Below are 18221 nucleotides of genomic sequence, written 5' to 3'. Positions count from 1 at the left end.
TCTCCTGTCTGCTGCTGTGCACCCCCCATACCACGCTGTGATATAGTACGTCAGGATGCTCTCGATGGTGGCTCTGTAGAACAACACCAGCAGCTTCTCCTCCAGATTGTTTCTCCTGAGCACCCTCAGGAAGTGGAGTCGCTGCTGGGCTTTCTTCACCATCACTGTGGTGTTGGCAGTCCAGGAGAGGCTGTCAGAGAGCTGCACTCCCAGGAACCTGATGGAGCTGACCCTTTCCACACAGTCGCCTTGGATGTAGAGTGGGACTGGGTCAGCCCTGTTCTTCCTGAAGTTCAGGATTATTTCTTTTGTTTTTGTGGTGTTCAGTGGCAGGTTGTTAGCTGAACACCACGCTGCCAGTCGATTTACCTCGTCTCTGTAGTCGGTCTCATCCCCCCTGAGATGAGCCCAGTCATGGTGGTATCATCCACATACTTTATGATGGTGTTTGTGGGATGTGTCGGAGAGCAGTCATGCGTGTAAAGGGTGAACAGGAGGGGGGTCAGTACACAGCCTTGAGGGGAACCGGTGGCGAGTGTGATGGTGGAGGAAAGGTGGGGGCAAAGTTTCACGGACTGTGGGCGGTTTATGATGAAGTTGCTTGCAGGGCTTAAATACACATTGGGTTAATTAGGCAGTGATGTGAAACAGGTGTGGTGAGCTGGCAGAAGGAGGGACAAACAAAGAAGACAGACACTGTGTGAGGCAAGAGACTGCAGTGACAAGTGGGCGAGGAGATGACAAACAAAATGGGGTGTGGCCAAAAGAGATGAGGAAGTGCAGGTGCAGGACAAGAGAGTGCAATGATCAGAGGGAGACAGTGATACAAATGAAACTGGGCATGAATACATGAGAACAGAGATGAGGAGTGTAGACAAGGGAGTGCAGTGACAACATGGACAGGACTAATCACCATAAACTAACAATACTAAAATATCAAGACCAAGAAGAACTAAGAAACAAAGAATGCATGGAAACAACAAGAACAGATTAATACTTGACTATAAATAGAAAAGAAAGCGACAAGAAAATCAAAAGCTGAAACTAGAATGGAGCTGATCTGTGGAGAGGGTGTACATAAAATAACCAATGGCTGCAATGAAAAACGGCAAATAAAACATGTGACAAAAACCAATCATGAACAAAAATCAAAGACTGTTGATCAAAGATTAAACTAGACAAGAATGGACCTCAACATGTGACCATAGTGAGAGGAGAACAGAAACCAGCTGTGACAAAAGCAAAATAAACAGATGATCAAAAAGCAAACAAAAAGAAATCAATAAAGATAGACTGACAGAAAAACATGATCACGGACAGAGCAGGGGCAAATCATGACACTTTCACTATATTGCTGAAATGTCTTCTTAGCTGATTCATCCGCAGCACCTCTTGGTTCACAGTAATTCTTTGCCTGATGATCTGCTTACAGAAGATCTTGTAGCCGACGTCAAAGGCCAGCTCATTTCTGAAACAAACACACACACATTTAAATCATGCAAAATGTAACAAACATTGTTTCTGTAGACAATATATGAAGATATGTGCAGTCTGAGCAAATTATTACATAGACCACATAATATCATGTGTCACCTTGCTTCTTCTGCGGTCCCAGTAACTATTGCAGTGGACTTCGTCAAGAACCTGGTGTACTGCTGGTAACAGGACTTATGATATCAAACGTCTATGGTCACGCAGTCTTTATATTTAATATGTAAAAGAATCCCAGTGTCTTCCTTCATCTTGGCAGCTTTCAGCAACAGACCTTTAATGAATGAAGACAATTACATTGTGTCTGTCTGGATTTGTATCTATATAAAGTATATATACACACACATGCATATAGAGTTATAGCTATAGCTAATTTTCAACTCCTGGCCCTGGTTGGGCTTTAAAACGAATACAACATGCAAAACTACAATCCAAAACTGCTACTATATATACAGTGCAACCAGAAAGTGTTCACAGCGCTTCACTTTTTCACATGGTGTGTAGAAGGCGTGTCTGTGGCATTTACATGCACAGGTCGCACTCGCCACTCAATTCACCACTGTCTGCCAAAATTATGTCACTACTCACCACAAAAGCATCACACAATGCCACCTGAGTGCTTTGGTCATGTTCAGAACACTTTCCACTCAACGTCACATCCTTGACTGCCCTTGACTTGTGTGAAGAGGCTTGAAGGCACGATGTTCGCCAGAAGCTCCAAATCTAAAATGAAAGAAAATGGAGAGAACGTTGATAAAACACTGTCAGAAACAGCAGACAATGGCCTACAGTAAATGTCACTGAATGCCGTGCACACGCACAGCACGTCAGGGTCGGGACAAATTGCCGGGTGGTCCTGCACGAGGCTGGTATGATATATTTTTTTCAGCATCGTCATTGTGATGTGCGCTTGTGTACGTTGCACCGTGGGACGTGCGATGTCAAGAAATGTACGTTAAATCAAACAATTCACCCAACAATGTATTTGTTTCTTGATTTAGAAAAAAAGAAAAACACTTCCACAGTGGGGATGGGTGATATGGACTAAAAATGCCATCACAGTATTCTCTTGTATTTTTGACTATAATGACACAAGTGATGATATGAAAATACTACTATTCATCACACTCATTGTGGCCAACGTTCACCAGCTTTCCATGAAAATTTGAGGTGGACCTGAGGTGGAGATGGATGTTTCTGTCCAATTTGGTTGATGTTTCTGTTTCTGCAAAAAAAAAAAAAAAAGTAGGTCTTGATGTGTACACACAACATATAATCTGTTCCCAAAGAATTGATTTGGTTTGATTAAGTTGTGGGCACCAGTTAAATAATTTTCTCAGCACATACAGCCGAAACATTAATTTCTCTACATGTACGCATCTGTGAGAAAACAGAATCTATTATGTGCTCACTTATTTTTATAGTCATATACATGCACAAAACATCTCTGTCAATGTCAATCTCAATTATGCACACACTGTGCACACTCAGCACATGACAGAAACTGAAAGAAAGTAGAAACTAATTAACCACGTTGTGCAAATATATTATCTTGTGCACACAGTAGCGTTTAGATCACCGTGGCCAAGATTATTTTTCTGTCTCTGAACATCTACAGCACAGATGGGGACAAACTCAAGTACAGTGCATGCTCCTTGGACCCCTTTCCTTCAGTACGTGCAGCAAATTAAAGTGCCCACAACACGTTCTTCTGTGCTTCCGCAAACTCTTCTGCTCACGCGGCACATACAGTAGTGGACAGATGTTTGCTTACACTTAGCATGCATATGAATGTCAAGATAATTTGGGGCTTTTAATGATGTCCTTGAACTGTTCTTTTGTCAGGGTGAAATGATTCTACACCATACGTCATTAATGACTCAAAAAAACGGGATGCACAAGTTTGAATTTATTTTCGGTAGTCTCTAATCCACGCAGGCTCAAAATTATACATACAACATATATGCACATACACCCGAACTAATATTTGGTTAAATGTTCCTTAGCAAGCTACATCTTGACCAGATGTTTTCTGGTGTAATTGTTGTCATCACAAAGCTCACTCTTTCTCTCTCTAATTCAGTGCTGCCCTGATCAATTCCTGGAGTGGAGTTTTCATGTCTGCCTGCTCTACTAACACCTAATTATTTATCTTTGGTGTTTTGCAGCTCCTCATTGGCTGAGCACACCTGTCAGAGTGAATTAGTTATGTGTGGTGAAGGGAGAGTGAAAAAAAGGCTGTAGGCCATTTGCCCTCCAGGAACAGATTTGAGCAGCCCTGCTATATTGGGCTGAGGTTTTGCGTTGCTTTGGCACTATGTTTTGGGGTCATTTCCTGTCTGCTTTATGAAGAGCCATCCGATAACCTTTGGCTGAATCTGTGCAGATAGTATAGCCCTATACATGTTGTAATTCATACTACTTCCCTCAGTAGTCACACACTGCCTCCACCATGTTTGACAGATCATGAGCTGTTCCTTTGCTTCTCCTTACGCTCTGCTTTACGTAATTCTGGGACAACTTTATCCTGGTTTTAACATGTCCAGTGAATCTGGCTCCATAACTGGGTGGGCTTTTTTTTGTGTTTTTTTTTTAGCAAAATCTGATCTGGCTTTCCTGTTGTTGAATGTAATTAGTAGGCTGCACCTGGTCTTCAAACCTCTGTATTTCCATTCATGAAGGTGTCTCTTGGTTGGAGTTTTTGACAATGATACACCACCATCCAACAGAGAGTTCTTGACTCAGCACATTATTATGAAGGGTTTTTCTTCACCAAGGAAAGAATTCTTACACCTTACTTGTCTCCTATTTCCATCAACACCTCTCAGAACCTCATATTGAGAGTCTCAGTGAACAGCTACTAAATGCAAATTCAGTTCTTGGAATTAATTCCACAACATTTATCTACTTAATTTTAAATTACAAAATTGTGTTCTTGTCCAAATGCTTTTGATCATAAATTGTACTGAATGTCTCACACTTAAAATGGGACCATGTTAGTTTGCAAATAAAACTGAACATTGCTATCCTAACATCAGAAATTTCAGATGTATTTTTGTGAGCTAGAACTCCAATGCCACTGTTTTGTCATTTGACTCGTGCTGCGTTCCCACTTTCTACACCAATGGTTAGATATATCTCTTGTGCCTTTGCTCATACTCACACAGCTGTGACTATGATCCACCTGTTTGTGGTTTTGTCCAAAGCGGGGAGGCCGACATGTGATCTCATATGTCTGTTCACCAGACAGTGACTTGGTGTGGGATAACAAACTTCCTTTAAAAGACTTTTTTATATACCTGCACAGGAACCTACTGTCTGCTTCCCCAGCAGACACAGACTACAGTAAACCTGACTGTAAACTACCTGAAAGAGGAGCAGAGGAGAAAAAAAGCTGAGTGTCTTGGTGAGATAAAAAAGCAGCAGCATTATTAGGCACTTTGGCTACAGCGGCATCTAAATTTAGCTTGTCTGTTGCTGCATGCCTGGGAATGTGCGTAGGTAGAGAACAAATGCTCAAAAAGAAAAGGACTGTGCGTTTTATGTGTGTAACGCAAATTGAATTGGTCATGTCTCAGAATGAAGCAGATGAATGTGTTTGTCATCCATCTGCATAAAAGATTCCGGAACTCTCGTGCAAAGGCACCTGATGACAATAGCATTTTCAGGATGTGGGATTAATATTCAGAATGCGCTGAGCTGTGCTGCCTTGATATCAGCCTGCTTTCAGCTTGAAGAAAGGCTTATGTTTGTTGGGTGTACTGGGGATTTACTTAGAGCACGTCTGTTCACACTCTGTGTGTTGAAATAATTTCCACCATCTGTTTGAGGTGATGAATTCGTCAGTGTGGTCTCATGTGGACTCGTGTTCTCTGCACTGGATTTCTTCACAGAGAACGATGAAATTTTAATGACTTAACAAACTGGGTCTGGTTCCCAGCTGAACCTGGGATACTCTTGCCTCTGGAGTTCACAAATTGTCTTCTGTCTCTGTCTCTCCCCCACCACCACCACCCCACCCCATCCTCCTGCGCTTTGGTCTCTGGTGGCAAAGGAATGAGCTGGAGCGTCAGTTTCTGGAGCTGCTGCAGTTCAACATCAATGTGCCATCCAGCGTCTATGCCAAGTATTACTTTGACCTGCGCTCACTGGCTGAAGCCAACAACCTCAGCTCCCCTCTGGAGCCTCTCAGCAGAGACAAGGCCCAGAAACTGGAGGTGAGGACACACTCTCACTTCAGATTGTCACATAACAAAACACATCAATGCTACACAAAAGTGCTATAATAAGCCTGTCACAGTAATTACTAGGGATGGGATGACTAGTCGTAATAGTCAACTACGATGAGCTATCATCCGACTCAGTGACTATTTTTTTATTAGTCGACTAGTCAAAAGCCATTTAATAAGTTAATTTAACCCTTTAAAGACTAGACCTGCTGGAGCTGCCACCACTCCCTTCATTCAGTGAAGAAAGTGTGTGAATCTTGGCAGGTATATTAGTCAGCTCAAACAGGTAGTCTGTGCCTAGTAAATGAAAGCATGTATTGTCTTCATGCTAATGCTGTTTTATTGTATTTGTGTTTTTGTGTTTATATTTGTTAAAATAAATGTCACAGTTGAGTTTCACCATTCGAAAGTGGCTTAATTAATGCAATGTCAAATTTTGTTGCCGACTAGTCAATGACTAATGATTTTCATTCATTGTCGCAGCCCTAATAATTACCTACATCGACTTATCGTTGCATAAATAAAGATGAACACAATAATTTTTCTGGCCTTGATATATTGCCCTTTACATACATGTTTGTTTACATAAGTCACCGACATTTCAGCAAGTCACACTACTTCTGTTCCTCTTGGTTCCTTTTCTTTAGGTAAGGTGATGGGGTTAGCCTGCTCTGTCTGTCCTTTAAGATGCACTCATAGTGGATAGACAATAAACCAGCCAGTTGAAATGAAGCAACTGCTTTATTCCATCCACAAAGTTTGGAAGAATAAATGGAATTGGTTAACTTACCATTTTCTTTCAAAATATTAACTTTACTGCATGCGAGTTTAGACAGACAACGCAGCCAACTCATTACAAAAGTTGAGGTGTATGTGAAATAGTGTAAAATGTCACAGATGGATTGTGAAGGATGTACTTCAGTTTCCAGATAGTCTAGGACCTAGCATAGACATACAGTTTATGTACATCGTTTAGGAGAGGATAACTCAGCTGTTCTAGACTAATATGACCCCAGCGAACAACTTGGGATATATGCCAAAATCTCTGTCCAGGACAGACAGCCTGAAAATGACCACGCCCTTTTTTGACCAAAGTGTTACTTCAAATGCAGCTGTATTTTTATTTTTTAAACTACAGCAGCTACAGATTTTCCAAGGTATTCAAAATATTCAGAATGACCAGTACAGGTTTAGAAGGGTCATAGATGAGTGTAAAATTTCTAATTTTGACATTTTATGAGAAAACCGCCAGAAAACATGAGGTCAAATAATCTCAATTTAGTTGTGTTTATGTGTTTGGAAAAGAAACAGTATAAGTTGTATTATTGGCTGTTGGGAAATGTCCCAGTAATCTTTAAACCATTTAAGATCTCTAGATACTGCTGTCTGCTAAAGAAACATGTTCTGTTTTGTATTTTTCACTTTAAGTCAATATTCCATTGATAAGAATGTGACTGAAAGTAAAATTTCATTATATTTGAGAAATGTTCATTTTCTTTCGATGTACAGTAATAAGTTGACCCACTTATTTTAGCCATTTTCTTTTAAAATATCAAAATAGAAATTTTACACTTTACTATGACCATCCAAAACATGTACTGGTCATTCTGAGCATTTTGAATACCTTGCAAAAGGTATAGCTGCTGTAGTTCAGAAACTACAGCTGTATTTGAAGTAACACTCAAGATGAAAAAGGGCGTGGTCATTTTCAGGCTGTTCATCCTGGACAGATATTTGGCACATATCCCAAGATGTTCACTGATTCAGACAGATTTGCAAAGGTTGCAAATAATCACCATCTTATTTAATAGATGCAGACACATTGGCCACACGTTGCAAACAATTGGACAGTCTTCAACCCTGTAAACCATGCATACAGTTGTGCTCAAACGTTTACATACCCTGGCTGAATTTAAGATTTTTTGGGGGCCGTATTTCTGCACAGCCAGCTGCAAGAGCTCAGCTCAATCATATGGAAAGACATTCATGTCAATAATGTCTGAAGGGAAATGCTTTTGACAAAAACGACAGATTTTATTTCTATTTATGTCCAGAGATCAAGGATCCACCATGTAGAGTTTATTTATGTCCAGAGATCAAGGCTCCACCATGGAGCGTTTATTTATGTCCAGAGATCAAGGATCCAGCATGGAGCGTTTATTTATGTCCAGAGATCAAGGATCCAGTGACCAATTTCGGTAACACTTTATATTAATTGCACGCTATAAAGCATTAGTAAAGCATTTATAAAGTGTAAATAAATGCTTAAGTAACTACTTGTAAAACATTTACAAAGCATTCTTTTTTATTAGCTACTCATTGGTAAGAACATAAATAGATGGCTTAATAATTATTAATAACAAAATATCTAATGTCTTTATAAAAATTCTAAATATTTTTTTACATCTCTATAAACCATTCAAGTAAAGCTGATCATTAATAATTTACCATTTACAAGCATAAAATCAGACACTATTCATTAGTGATAATAATACTTTACAAATCATATTTTTATTGTTTTTACATTTTTTCCACACAAATTATTAAGCATTCTTTTTTATTAGCTGCTCATTGGTAAGAACATAAATAGATGGCTTAATAATTGTTAATAACAAAATATGTAATGTCTTTATAAACATTTATAAAAGATTTTTTAATTCTCTATAAACCATTTAAGAATCCCACAATAACGACTTCTGTCTGCACCTATTATTTGTTCATCGCATTCCTCTTCTGTTCTTTTAGCTGCTACCTGCTCTCTGCTCTCTAATTCTTTCCTCTTTTCTTTTTTAGCTCTCTCAAATACTGTACCTCCTGTTAAGGAGGTCCTCATATTGGGCCTCATGTATCAACGTGCGTACGGTGATATTTGAGCGTATATGGGGTGTACGCCAAAATGGCTGCGCTACTTGGCATTTATCAATGTGGTCGTTGGTGTACACTGCACTGAAAATATGCACCAGGTCGAGAGGTGGTGTAAATTATACACCAAAATGAACCAGCGCTGGAATCCACATAAAAATGAAACTGATCAACATGATAAACAGTGCCATGATACAAATCAGTGCATATGTTACATAAATAACACTTTCTTGATTATACTACATAATAATCAATACAAATCCCGCTTTTGCGGGATTGCTGGTCTATCGAGCACGATCCGTGGCCACAGCGCTGACCGCAAAGAAAGCACTGACCGCCTTTTTCTCCAGAGCCTGGAGCCAGAGCAGCGCTGAGCTTAACTTTATGTGGTGTGATCGTTTTAGACAATGAAATTGATAATTACATCTGTAGTGTTGTCATTCCCTTCGCCCGTGCTGCAATCAGGTTGTGTCGTCTCCATTCATTTGTCACAATAAAATAAATAAATACATCTTAAGAATAAAGAAATCTGAAAAATTAGGCATGTCTTATTAACTGAGCGAGCAAATATTCACGTCAAGAATTATTGACATGTGAAAAGAGAATACAGTGGTCCCTCGCTATAACGCGGTTCACCTTTCGCGGCCTCGCCGTTTCACGGAGTTTTTAGTCCAATTTTGCATGCCTTTTTTTTTTTTACAGTGTTCTGTGTTCTGCGTGTCTGTTTAAAAGAATCTTCTCACTCAGAAGAAAAAAGAGCGCCAACAACTACTCATAACTGTGTTTGTCACTCGGAAAAAGACACCTGCAGCCAGGTGTGAGTGGAAAAAGGCGCGGCGTCAGGACGCAGAGGCGCGATCTGTGAAATACTGGTCAGTCACTATTAATAATTTCTTATGTGTCAATCCTCGTACGTTGATCGTTAAAATTACATTCATTAGTTCTAAAAGCCATCATAATTATTTATAGGAAAATGTTCTATTTTTATTTCTCAAACAAATGTTTGGTCCTGAAAACAGTTTGGTCTTAGCTATTTTTCTACTAAGGTTTGAACTTTGAGAGTGCTTACGCATGAGAGAAAAGTGAGAAAATGTTAATGCCTGATTGAGAAAAGTGTATAAAGTGGTTTTACAGGGTTTTTACAGCTTTAAAACGTCTGTAATAATTGTAAAAAAAATAACGCTGACTACGTCGCGGACTTTGCTTTTTGCGGACTATTTTTAGAACGTAACTCCCGCGATAAACGAGGGACCACTGTAACACTTTTTTGATTATACTACAAAACAATTGATACGACGGCCGCTTTTGACACTCTATTGGCACGCGTCGTGATTGGTGGAGTGCTTTTTCTTTGCCGTCTTCCTGGCTTCCATGTCGTAAAATGAGGGTGTGTCTGAAGCGGAGTCTGAATATTTATGGGCGTGTTTATTATAATTATGATTGTTTCACCCGCCGCATTTATCAAGGTCACGTCAGGCGTACGCTGGAAATGGGCAGGTGCGCACTGCTTGATACATGTCACGGCAACTTTGGTGTACTTCAAATTTATGCCACAAGTGCGCAACGTTGATACATGAGGCCCAATGAGCTTTTTCCCAGTGCCATGTTTTTTTTTATTTTTATTATTAATATTATTATTTTATTTGTGTTTTTTATTATTATTATTTATTAGTCCTTATTTTTATTTTATTTTATTCAATTGCTTAATTTTAATTTTTAGCACCCCATCGTTTATTTATTTTATGTGTTATTAATTAAATTTCTTCATTTTAAGCACCTAATCCTTTCTAGGAATATAAACCTCTTGATTTTCAGACCAAATAAGATGTGATTTTATTTACCTCGCTGACAAATGGCTGTAACACCAAGTGCAAATGATACTATATCGACGACAGATGGCAGCAGCTCACACATTTGTTCAACAAATTAAAATGGCAAGGAAGATGTCCTACGACACTTCTGTTTCTGTTCTCATTGTTGACATGCGTCCGAGGAGAAAGATTAAAATGAAAAACTGGTTTTAACCGTGTTTCAGACCATATGGACTAATGGTGCTTAATCACTGGCGTTCTCATGCACACTTGAAGCGGACACTTCACCGAAAACGATGGTTAATCTGCTATGCGTGTTAGCGAAAGCTAGGCTAAAGCTGCAGTGGCTAACTGTTGTCGTACCAAATCTAACTGCTTATCTTTTTTGGGGGGGGGGCTTTTTATTTAGGGTTTTTTTTTTTTTCAAAACAGAACATTCCCTAAGACAAGTACTAAAAATATACAATAATAATTAAATAACATAATATAAAAATAGTAATAAAAGTACACTGTATAATCATTGCTGCATATGGCATGAAGGCACATAGATCAGTAGATACATATTATATAGTGCAATAATAAAGATAACACGCCCACACACACACACATACATACATATATATATATATATACATACACACACAAACAAACAAAAAAAAACAGACAAGAAAAAATAAATTGACTTCATGTCTTTACAAAATTTGAAATAACCAAGGGTGTATAGAAATATCGGATTTTAAGTTTCCAGTCAAACTCCTTCCACTGCTGACCATTGATTCCCTTATGACTGCTGTCACAAAGTTTATCCCACAGTTCGTCTTCTATTATCATATTTGATTCTAATTCCCATTTTCCCTTGACATAGTACGTGTTTTGAAATAAATCTGTTGAAAGTGTTTTATAGAGATGAAATATGTTTGTTTACCGGGAAACTTTCTTCTAAAATTGTTATAAACTGTTGCTCTATACCATTTGGCATTTTGCCAGTTCTTGCTTTTTCTTTATGATTTGTAATGTAGTGCCTAATTTGCAAATATCTATAGAAATCCTTTGAAGCGAGGTCGAATTGTTCTTGAAGTTGTGTGAAAGACTTTAAGTGTGCTTCTTCAAATAATTAATTAAAGATAATTAGACCTTTAGCTTAAAACCCTGATCCCACATTGAAGGTAGAAAATCTATGTTGCCCACTATGGGCATAGCTCGAGAAATCGATCCATTGTCTTTTAACATTTTTTTCACTTCTGTCCAAACCTTTATAATATGTTTTATCCATTAATTTCCAATCTTCATTCTGTTGATGTGTTTTATGTCCATAAAGGGTATGGTGGATAACTGTACACCTTTAACTTCACCCTGTTCTATTTGAGTCTATTTTGCCTCCTCATCTCCATTGTGAGATCAATAAAGTATATCTAATCTAATCTAATCTCCGCTAATCCAAGTTACAATTGCTGCTAATAGAGCTGCCCAATAATAAAATTTAAAATTTGGTAGGGCCAAACCTCCTTTATTTTTAGCCAAATGAAGTGTTTTAAGTTTAATTCTGGGTCTCTTGTGTTGCCATATAAACTGAGAGATTAATTTATTTAGCATGTTAAAAATGGAAGTCAGAACTCTTAACGGGCAGCAACTGGAATAAAAACAAGAGTTGAGGAAGCATATTCATCCTTACTGTTTCAACTTTGCCAAACAGAGATAAGGGAAGAACTTCCCAGTGAGTTAAATCACTCCTCATTTGTTTAATTAACTTATTATAGTTTGCATAAAAAAAGTTTTGTAGTTTCAGGTGTTATAATAATTCCTAAGTACCTAAATCTCTGTTTACCCCAGTGAAATGACACCATCTTGTTAAGTTGATCCGGCCAGCTTCCTGATATCATCATAGCCTCTGATTTATTTTGATTAATTTTATATCTAGAAATGTCTCCATAAATTTTTAAGCACTGCATGAGTCAAGGTATTGAAGTAAGAGGATGTTTTATAAAAAGCAAGACGTTGCAGGTATTTCAAACTGAAATACCTGCAATTAAAATCAATTCTACAAACAAAAATACATTTCAGATCATCAAATCTACAACTGTCACCTGTAATATCACAATTAATTAATCTATCTTCATCCAAAAAATTACTCTCCAAAATATACAAAATTATTTTAAAACCTCTTCAAGAAATATCTCTGCCGACATCCAAATGGGAAAATGACTTGTCAATTTCTCCCGATGCGAACTTTTGGAATCAAATCTGTAAAAATATTTATTTTATGACTAATAATGCAAATTTATAATTGATACAATACAAAACACTGCATAGAACACATTACACGGGGGAAAGGTTATCAAAAATGGGACTCACATCACAACTTTGCATGCACTGCACAGAGAACTGCACAGACACATACATTCATGCGACATGGCACTGCACCCCCATCAGACACTTCTGGGAACAGGTTACACATGCACTTTCATCCTTGCTAGACTGCCACATCCCATTATCTCCTGCACTCTGCTTGCTAGGGGACACTTCAGTAATTACCAAAAAAACTATAGATTTCAAACTGGTCCTCATAGCTCTAACCATCGAACTGGAAAACACGAAACCGTATAAACATCAATTATTGGAGAAATCTTCTCACAGATTTCATCACAATGCAATATTCTTCACCTCCCTACAATGACTCAGCAGAATCCCAACCCTCCCACTCAACATTAACTGACCTGGTATTGTTTTAGTTTCCTTTCGGGGAGGAGGGAAGAAGAAAGAAAAGGAAGGAGGGAGAAGGAGAAAGGAAAGGGAAAGGGAAGGAAATGAGAGGGGAAGGGAAAGGAAAAGAAAAAGAAAAAAAAAAGGGAGGGGAAGGAAGAGAGAGAGAGGAAAAAAAAATCAAAACCACATCACTCTTGACAGCACACTCGCCTCTACCCCCCTCACAGAGCCCACTGGCATCTGGTCAATATTAATAACTTTTCTCTCATAACCTCACACCAGTTGTATGTGTATGTGTGTGTATATATGTATGGGTGTATATATATATATATATATATATATATATATATATATATATATATATATATATATATATATATATAAAATGTATATAATTTTTTTAAGGCTATTTATATATTCATTATTGATAATAATATAATAATTATTGATATTATTATAATAATTATTTTTATATGATATATGACATGATATATGTTTGTGTGTGTGTGTATATATATATATATAAATATATAATAAAAAAAATTTTTTAGGCTATTTATGTATTCATTATTGATGGTAATATAATAATTATTGATATTATTATAATAATTGTTTTCATATGATATATGACATGATATATGTTTGTGTGTGTGTGTATATATATATATATATATATATATATATAATAAAAAACATTTTTTAGGCTATTTATGTATTCATTATTGATGGTAATATAATAATTATTGATATTATTATAATTGTTTTCATATGATATATGACATGATATATGTTTGTGTGTGTGTGTGTGTATATATATATATATATATATATAAATATATAATAAAAAATTTTTTTAGGCTATTTATGTATTCATTATTGATGGTAATATAATAATTATTGATATTATTGTAATAATTGTTTTCATATGATATATGACATATGTTTGTGTGTGTGTGTATGTATATATATATATATATATATATATATATATATATATATATATATATATATATATATATATATATATATATATATATATAATAAAAAAAATTTTAGGCTATTTATTCATGATTGATGGTAATATAATAATTATTGATATTATTATAATTGTTTTCATATGATATATGACATATGTGTGTGTATATGTATGAGGTCTGTTAGAAAAGTATCCGTCCTTATTTTTTTTTTTCAAAAACCATATGGATTTGAATCACGTGTGATTACATCAGACATGCTTGAACCCTCGTGGGCATGCGAGAGTTTTTTCACGCCCCGTCGTTCGCCTGTGGGCAGTCTTTGAGTGAGGAGTCGCCCACCCTCTCGTCGATTTGTTTTTTTTCATTGTTTAGGAATGGCTCAGAGACTGCTGCTTTGTTTGATCAAACTTTTTTCAAAACTGTAAGGCACAACTGAGTGGACACCATTCGATAAATTCAGCTGGTTTTCGGTAAAAATTTTAACGGCTGATAAGAGATTTTGGTCTGGTAGTGTCGCTTTAAGGACGGCCCACAGCGCCTGATGGCGATCTGCGCTTCGAGGCGGCAGCATCTCGCCGTTTCAAGTTGAAAACGTCCACATTTCAGGCTCTGTTGACCCAGTAAGTCGTCAGAGAACAGAGAACTTTCAGAAGAAGTCGGCATGAGGAGTTTATTCGGACATTCCATTGTTAACGAACACTGAGCTCAAATCCAGAGCAACACCTGACATGAACGTCCAATTCTGGAATCTAATGCAGAAAGAGAGTGCCTGAGTGCCTGCTTACGGCTGCACTCAGCACCTACTGTCTGGACTATGAGAGACTAGTTTCCTCCTCTCAGTGCCAGAAGTCCCACAAAGGTAGGGAACAACTTGAGGCCAGTCCTAGGCCTACTTGTGCTTATTGTTTTCACCATGCACATTTACTTCAATAATGCATGATTATTGTTAAAACTTTATCTTTGTCCTAGAAAATTGTGTTATTATATTGGTGCACAGTAAATTGTGGCAATGCTATGGCATTCGATATGGCTTAGTAGATCTTTAACTTCAACTTTAAAAGTAGATCTCAGTTCAAAAAAGGTTGGGCACCTGCATTAAAATATCAACAACACATTAAACAGCTGAGACAATTAATGTTTGCACCATTTTCTTGGTTATATCCTGCCATTAGTCCTTTAAGAGAATGGCTGTTGTATATGTGACAGAAAAAAGTAAGGAGATGACTAATAAAATAGAAAGTTTTAAAATCAGTGAGTCATGAAAGATGTTGGTATAGTGTTGAGCAACTAATGTACCGAGCTGTAGAATACAGGAAGCCAATCCTGTCAAAATAACTGAGATTTAGTTCATGTACAAGGTTTATTAGAAAAGTATCCGACCTTATTATTTTTTTCAAAAACCATATGGATTTGAATCACGTGTGATTACATCAGACATGCTTGAACCCTCGTGGGCATGCGAGAGTTTTTTTTCCATGCCTGTCGGTTACGTCATTCGCCTGTGGGCAGTCTTTGAGTGAGGAGTCGCCCACCCTCTCGTTGATTTTTTCATTGTTTAGGAATGGCTCAGAGACTGCTCCTTTGTTTGATCAAAATTTTTTCAAAACTGTAAGGCACATCTGAGTGGACACCATTCGATAAATTCAGCTGGTTTTCGGTAAAAATTTTAACGGCTGATGAGAGATTTTGGTCTGGTAGTGTCGCTTTAAGGACGGCCCACGGCGCCTGACGGCGATCTGCACTTCGAGGTGGCAGCGTCTCGCCGTTTCAAGTTGAAAACATCCACATTTCAGGCTCTGTTGACCCAGTAATGTTGGGAAGGTGTCGTAGCACGGACCCACAACAGGGGGCGCAAATGAACGGACAATAAGTAAGCCAAAAGGTAACAATTTAATGTTGTGATATTACACAACGAAACGTGTCTTAATGTTCACAGTCAATAAACACCAGGTGACGTGTGGGCAGGCTCGAAGATAGAAGACGCCCGACGAGAGAGAAGCCGCGTCCCACACGGCCTCCACCACCAACGGCCTGAAGAACACCGGAGCCGCCAAGTCCAGAGTCCCCAGGTGGCCTCTGTCTTCGGCTGTCGACCCTGGTACTGCTGGCAGAAAACAGAAAGATGATGTGTGAGTGTGAGTCCGCACACTCAGTAATTAACAGTCCAGACACCGTTAGGAGGGAGCACCTCCAAATCACACACACTCGTGCAGCTCCTGATCAACCACTTATCTGGGACGGGGTGCGAGGTGAAGCCGTCACTGTCACACCAAAGGCCAATCCTCCAGACAAGGAAAGCACCAGGAAAACGGCTGCAACAGAAGTTCAGATTACTATTCAACGTATAAGTCAGCAGAGAAAATTACCTTAGTACTGGTAGTCGATTTCTCGGCGGGGAGGTGGAGTTGCAGTCCGGCTTATATGGTGGTGTAGATGAGTGACAGCTGGAGTAATGAGTGACAGCTGTCACCTCCTCTGGGTCTGGCGCCCTCTCGTGCTTGGAGCCCGCACTCCAAGCAGGGCGCCCTCTGGTGGTAGTGGGCCAGCAGTACCTCCTCTTCAGCGGCCCACACAACAGGACCCCCCCCTCAACGGGCGCCTCCTGGCGCCCGACCAGGCTTGTCCGGGTGTCGTCTGTAGAAATCGGCCAGGAGGGCCGGGTCCAGGATGAAGCTCCTCTTCACCCAGGAGCGTTCCTCAGGTCCATACCCCTCCCAGTCCACCAGATATTGGAACCCCCGGCCCTTACGACGGACGTCCAGGAGCCTGCGGACCGTCCAAGCAGGCTCCCCGTCGATGAGCCGGGCAGGAGGCGGCGTAGGGCCAGGTGCACAGAGGGGCGAGGTGTGGTGTGGCTTGATACGGGACACGTGGAAAACAGGGTGGACCCGCAGTGAAGCTGGGAGTCGGAGCTTCACTGCGGCCGGGTTGATGATCTTGAAGATGGGGAACGGGCCGATGTATCTGTCCTTTAATTTGGGTGAGTCCACACAGAGGGGGATGTCCTTTGTTGACAGCCACACCTCCTGCCCGGGCTGGTATGTGGGGGCCGGGGAACGTCGGCGGTCCGCATGGGTTTTGGCCCTCGTCCGGGCCTTTAATAGGGCAGAGCGGGCGGTCCGCCACACCCGGCGGCACCTCCTGAGGTGGGCCTGGACCGAGGGCACACCGACCTCTCCCTCCACCAGCGGGAACAATGGGGGCTGGAACCCCAAACATGCCTCAAAAGGGGAGAGGCCGGTAGCAGACGAGATTTGGCTGTTATGGGCATACTCGATCCAGGCCAGATGGTGACTCCAGGCCGCCGGGTGCGCGGAGGTGACGCAGCGAAGGGCCTGTTCCAACTCCTGGTTAGCCCGCTCTGCCTGGCCGTTGGTCTGGGGGTGGTACCCGGACGAGAGACTCACGGTGGCCCCCAGCTCCTTACAGAAACTCTTCCACACCTGTGAAGAGAACTGGGGACCACGATCTGAAACGATGTCCGATGGTATCCCATGCAGCCGCATGACGTGGTGGACCAGGAGGTCTGCCGTCTCCTGGGCCGTCGGGAGCTTCGGGAGGGCCACGAAGTGGGCCGCCTTGGAGAACCGGTCCACTATCGTGAGAATAATGGTGTTGCCCTGGGACGGCGGGAGGCCCGTGATGAAGTCCAGGCCGATGTGAGACCAGGGGCGATGAGGCACTGGCAGGGGTTGGAGGAGTCCCGTCGTCCTCCGATGGTCTGCCTTGCCCCTGGCGCAGATGGTACAGGCCTGGACGTAGTCCCGGACGTCGGTTTCCAGGGACGCCCACCAGAAGCGCTGCTGGACTACTGCCACGGTCCTACGCACTCCGGGATGACAGGAGAGCTTGGACCCGTGACAGAAGTCCAATACGGCAGCTCTTGCCTCTGGTGGGACGTACAGTCTGTTCTTGGGGCCAGTCCCCGGGTCCGGGCTCCTTGTCAGGGCCTCCCGGACGGTCTTCTCCACGTCCCAGGTGAGGGTGGCCACGACAGTGGACTCGGGGATGATGGTCTCGGTGGGGTTCGACAGCCCCGCTTTGGCTTCTTCTTCGTGCACCCGGGACAATGCATCTGGTTTTTGGTTCTTGGTCCCGGGGCGATACGTGATCTGGAAGTCAAAGCGCCCGAAGAACAGAGACCAGCG

The 18221-nt window shown here is 40.5% G+C and overlaps 1 protein-coding gene across 1 annotated transcript in view; it reads left to right on the top strand.

Moving 5' to 3' along the window:
* ccny (cyclin Y) overlaps positions 1–18221 on the top strand; it is a 208763-nt gene that overhangs the window by 164145 nt on the left and 26397 nt on the right. Inside the window, exon 10 of the mRNA XM_034171913.1 lies at positions 5546–5708. Coding sequence (XP_034027804.1) covers positions 5546–5708 — 163 coding nt within the window. The remainder of the gene's footprint in view (positions 1–5545; positions 5709–18221) is intronic.

Source organism: Thalassophryne amazonica, chromosome 1 (genome assembly GCF_902500255.1).
Source record: "Thalassophryne amazonica chromosome 1, fThaAma1.1, whole genome shotgun sequence".
Taxonomy (NCBI): domain Eukaryota; kingdom Metazoa; phylum Chordata; class Actinopteri; order Batrachoidiformes; family Batrachoididae; genus Thalassophryne; species Thalassophryne amazonica.
The sequence above is the reverse complement of the archived record's forward strand: the minus strand, read 5'-3'. Positions and strand labels throughout refer to the sequence as shown.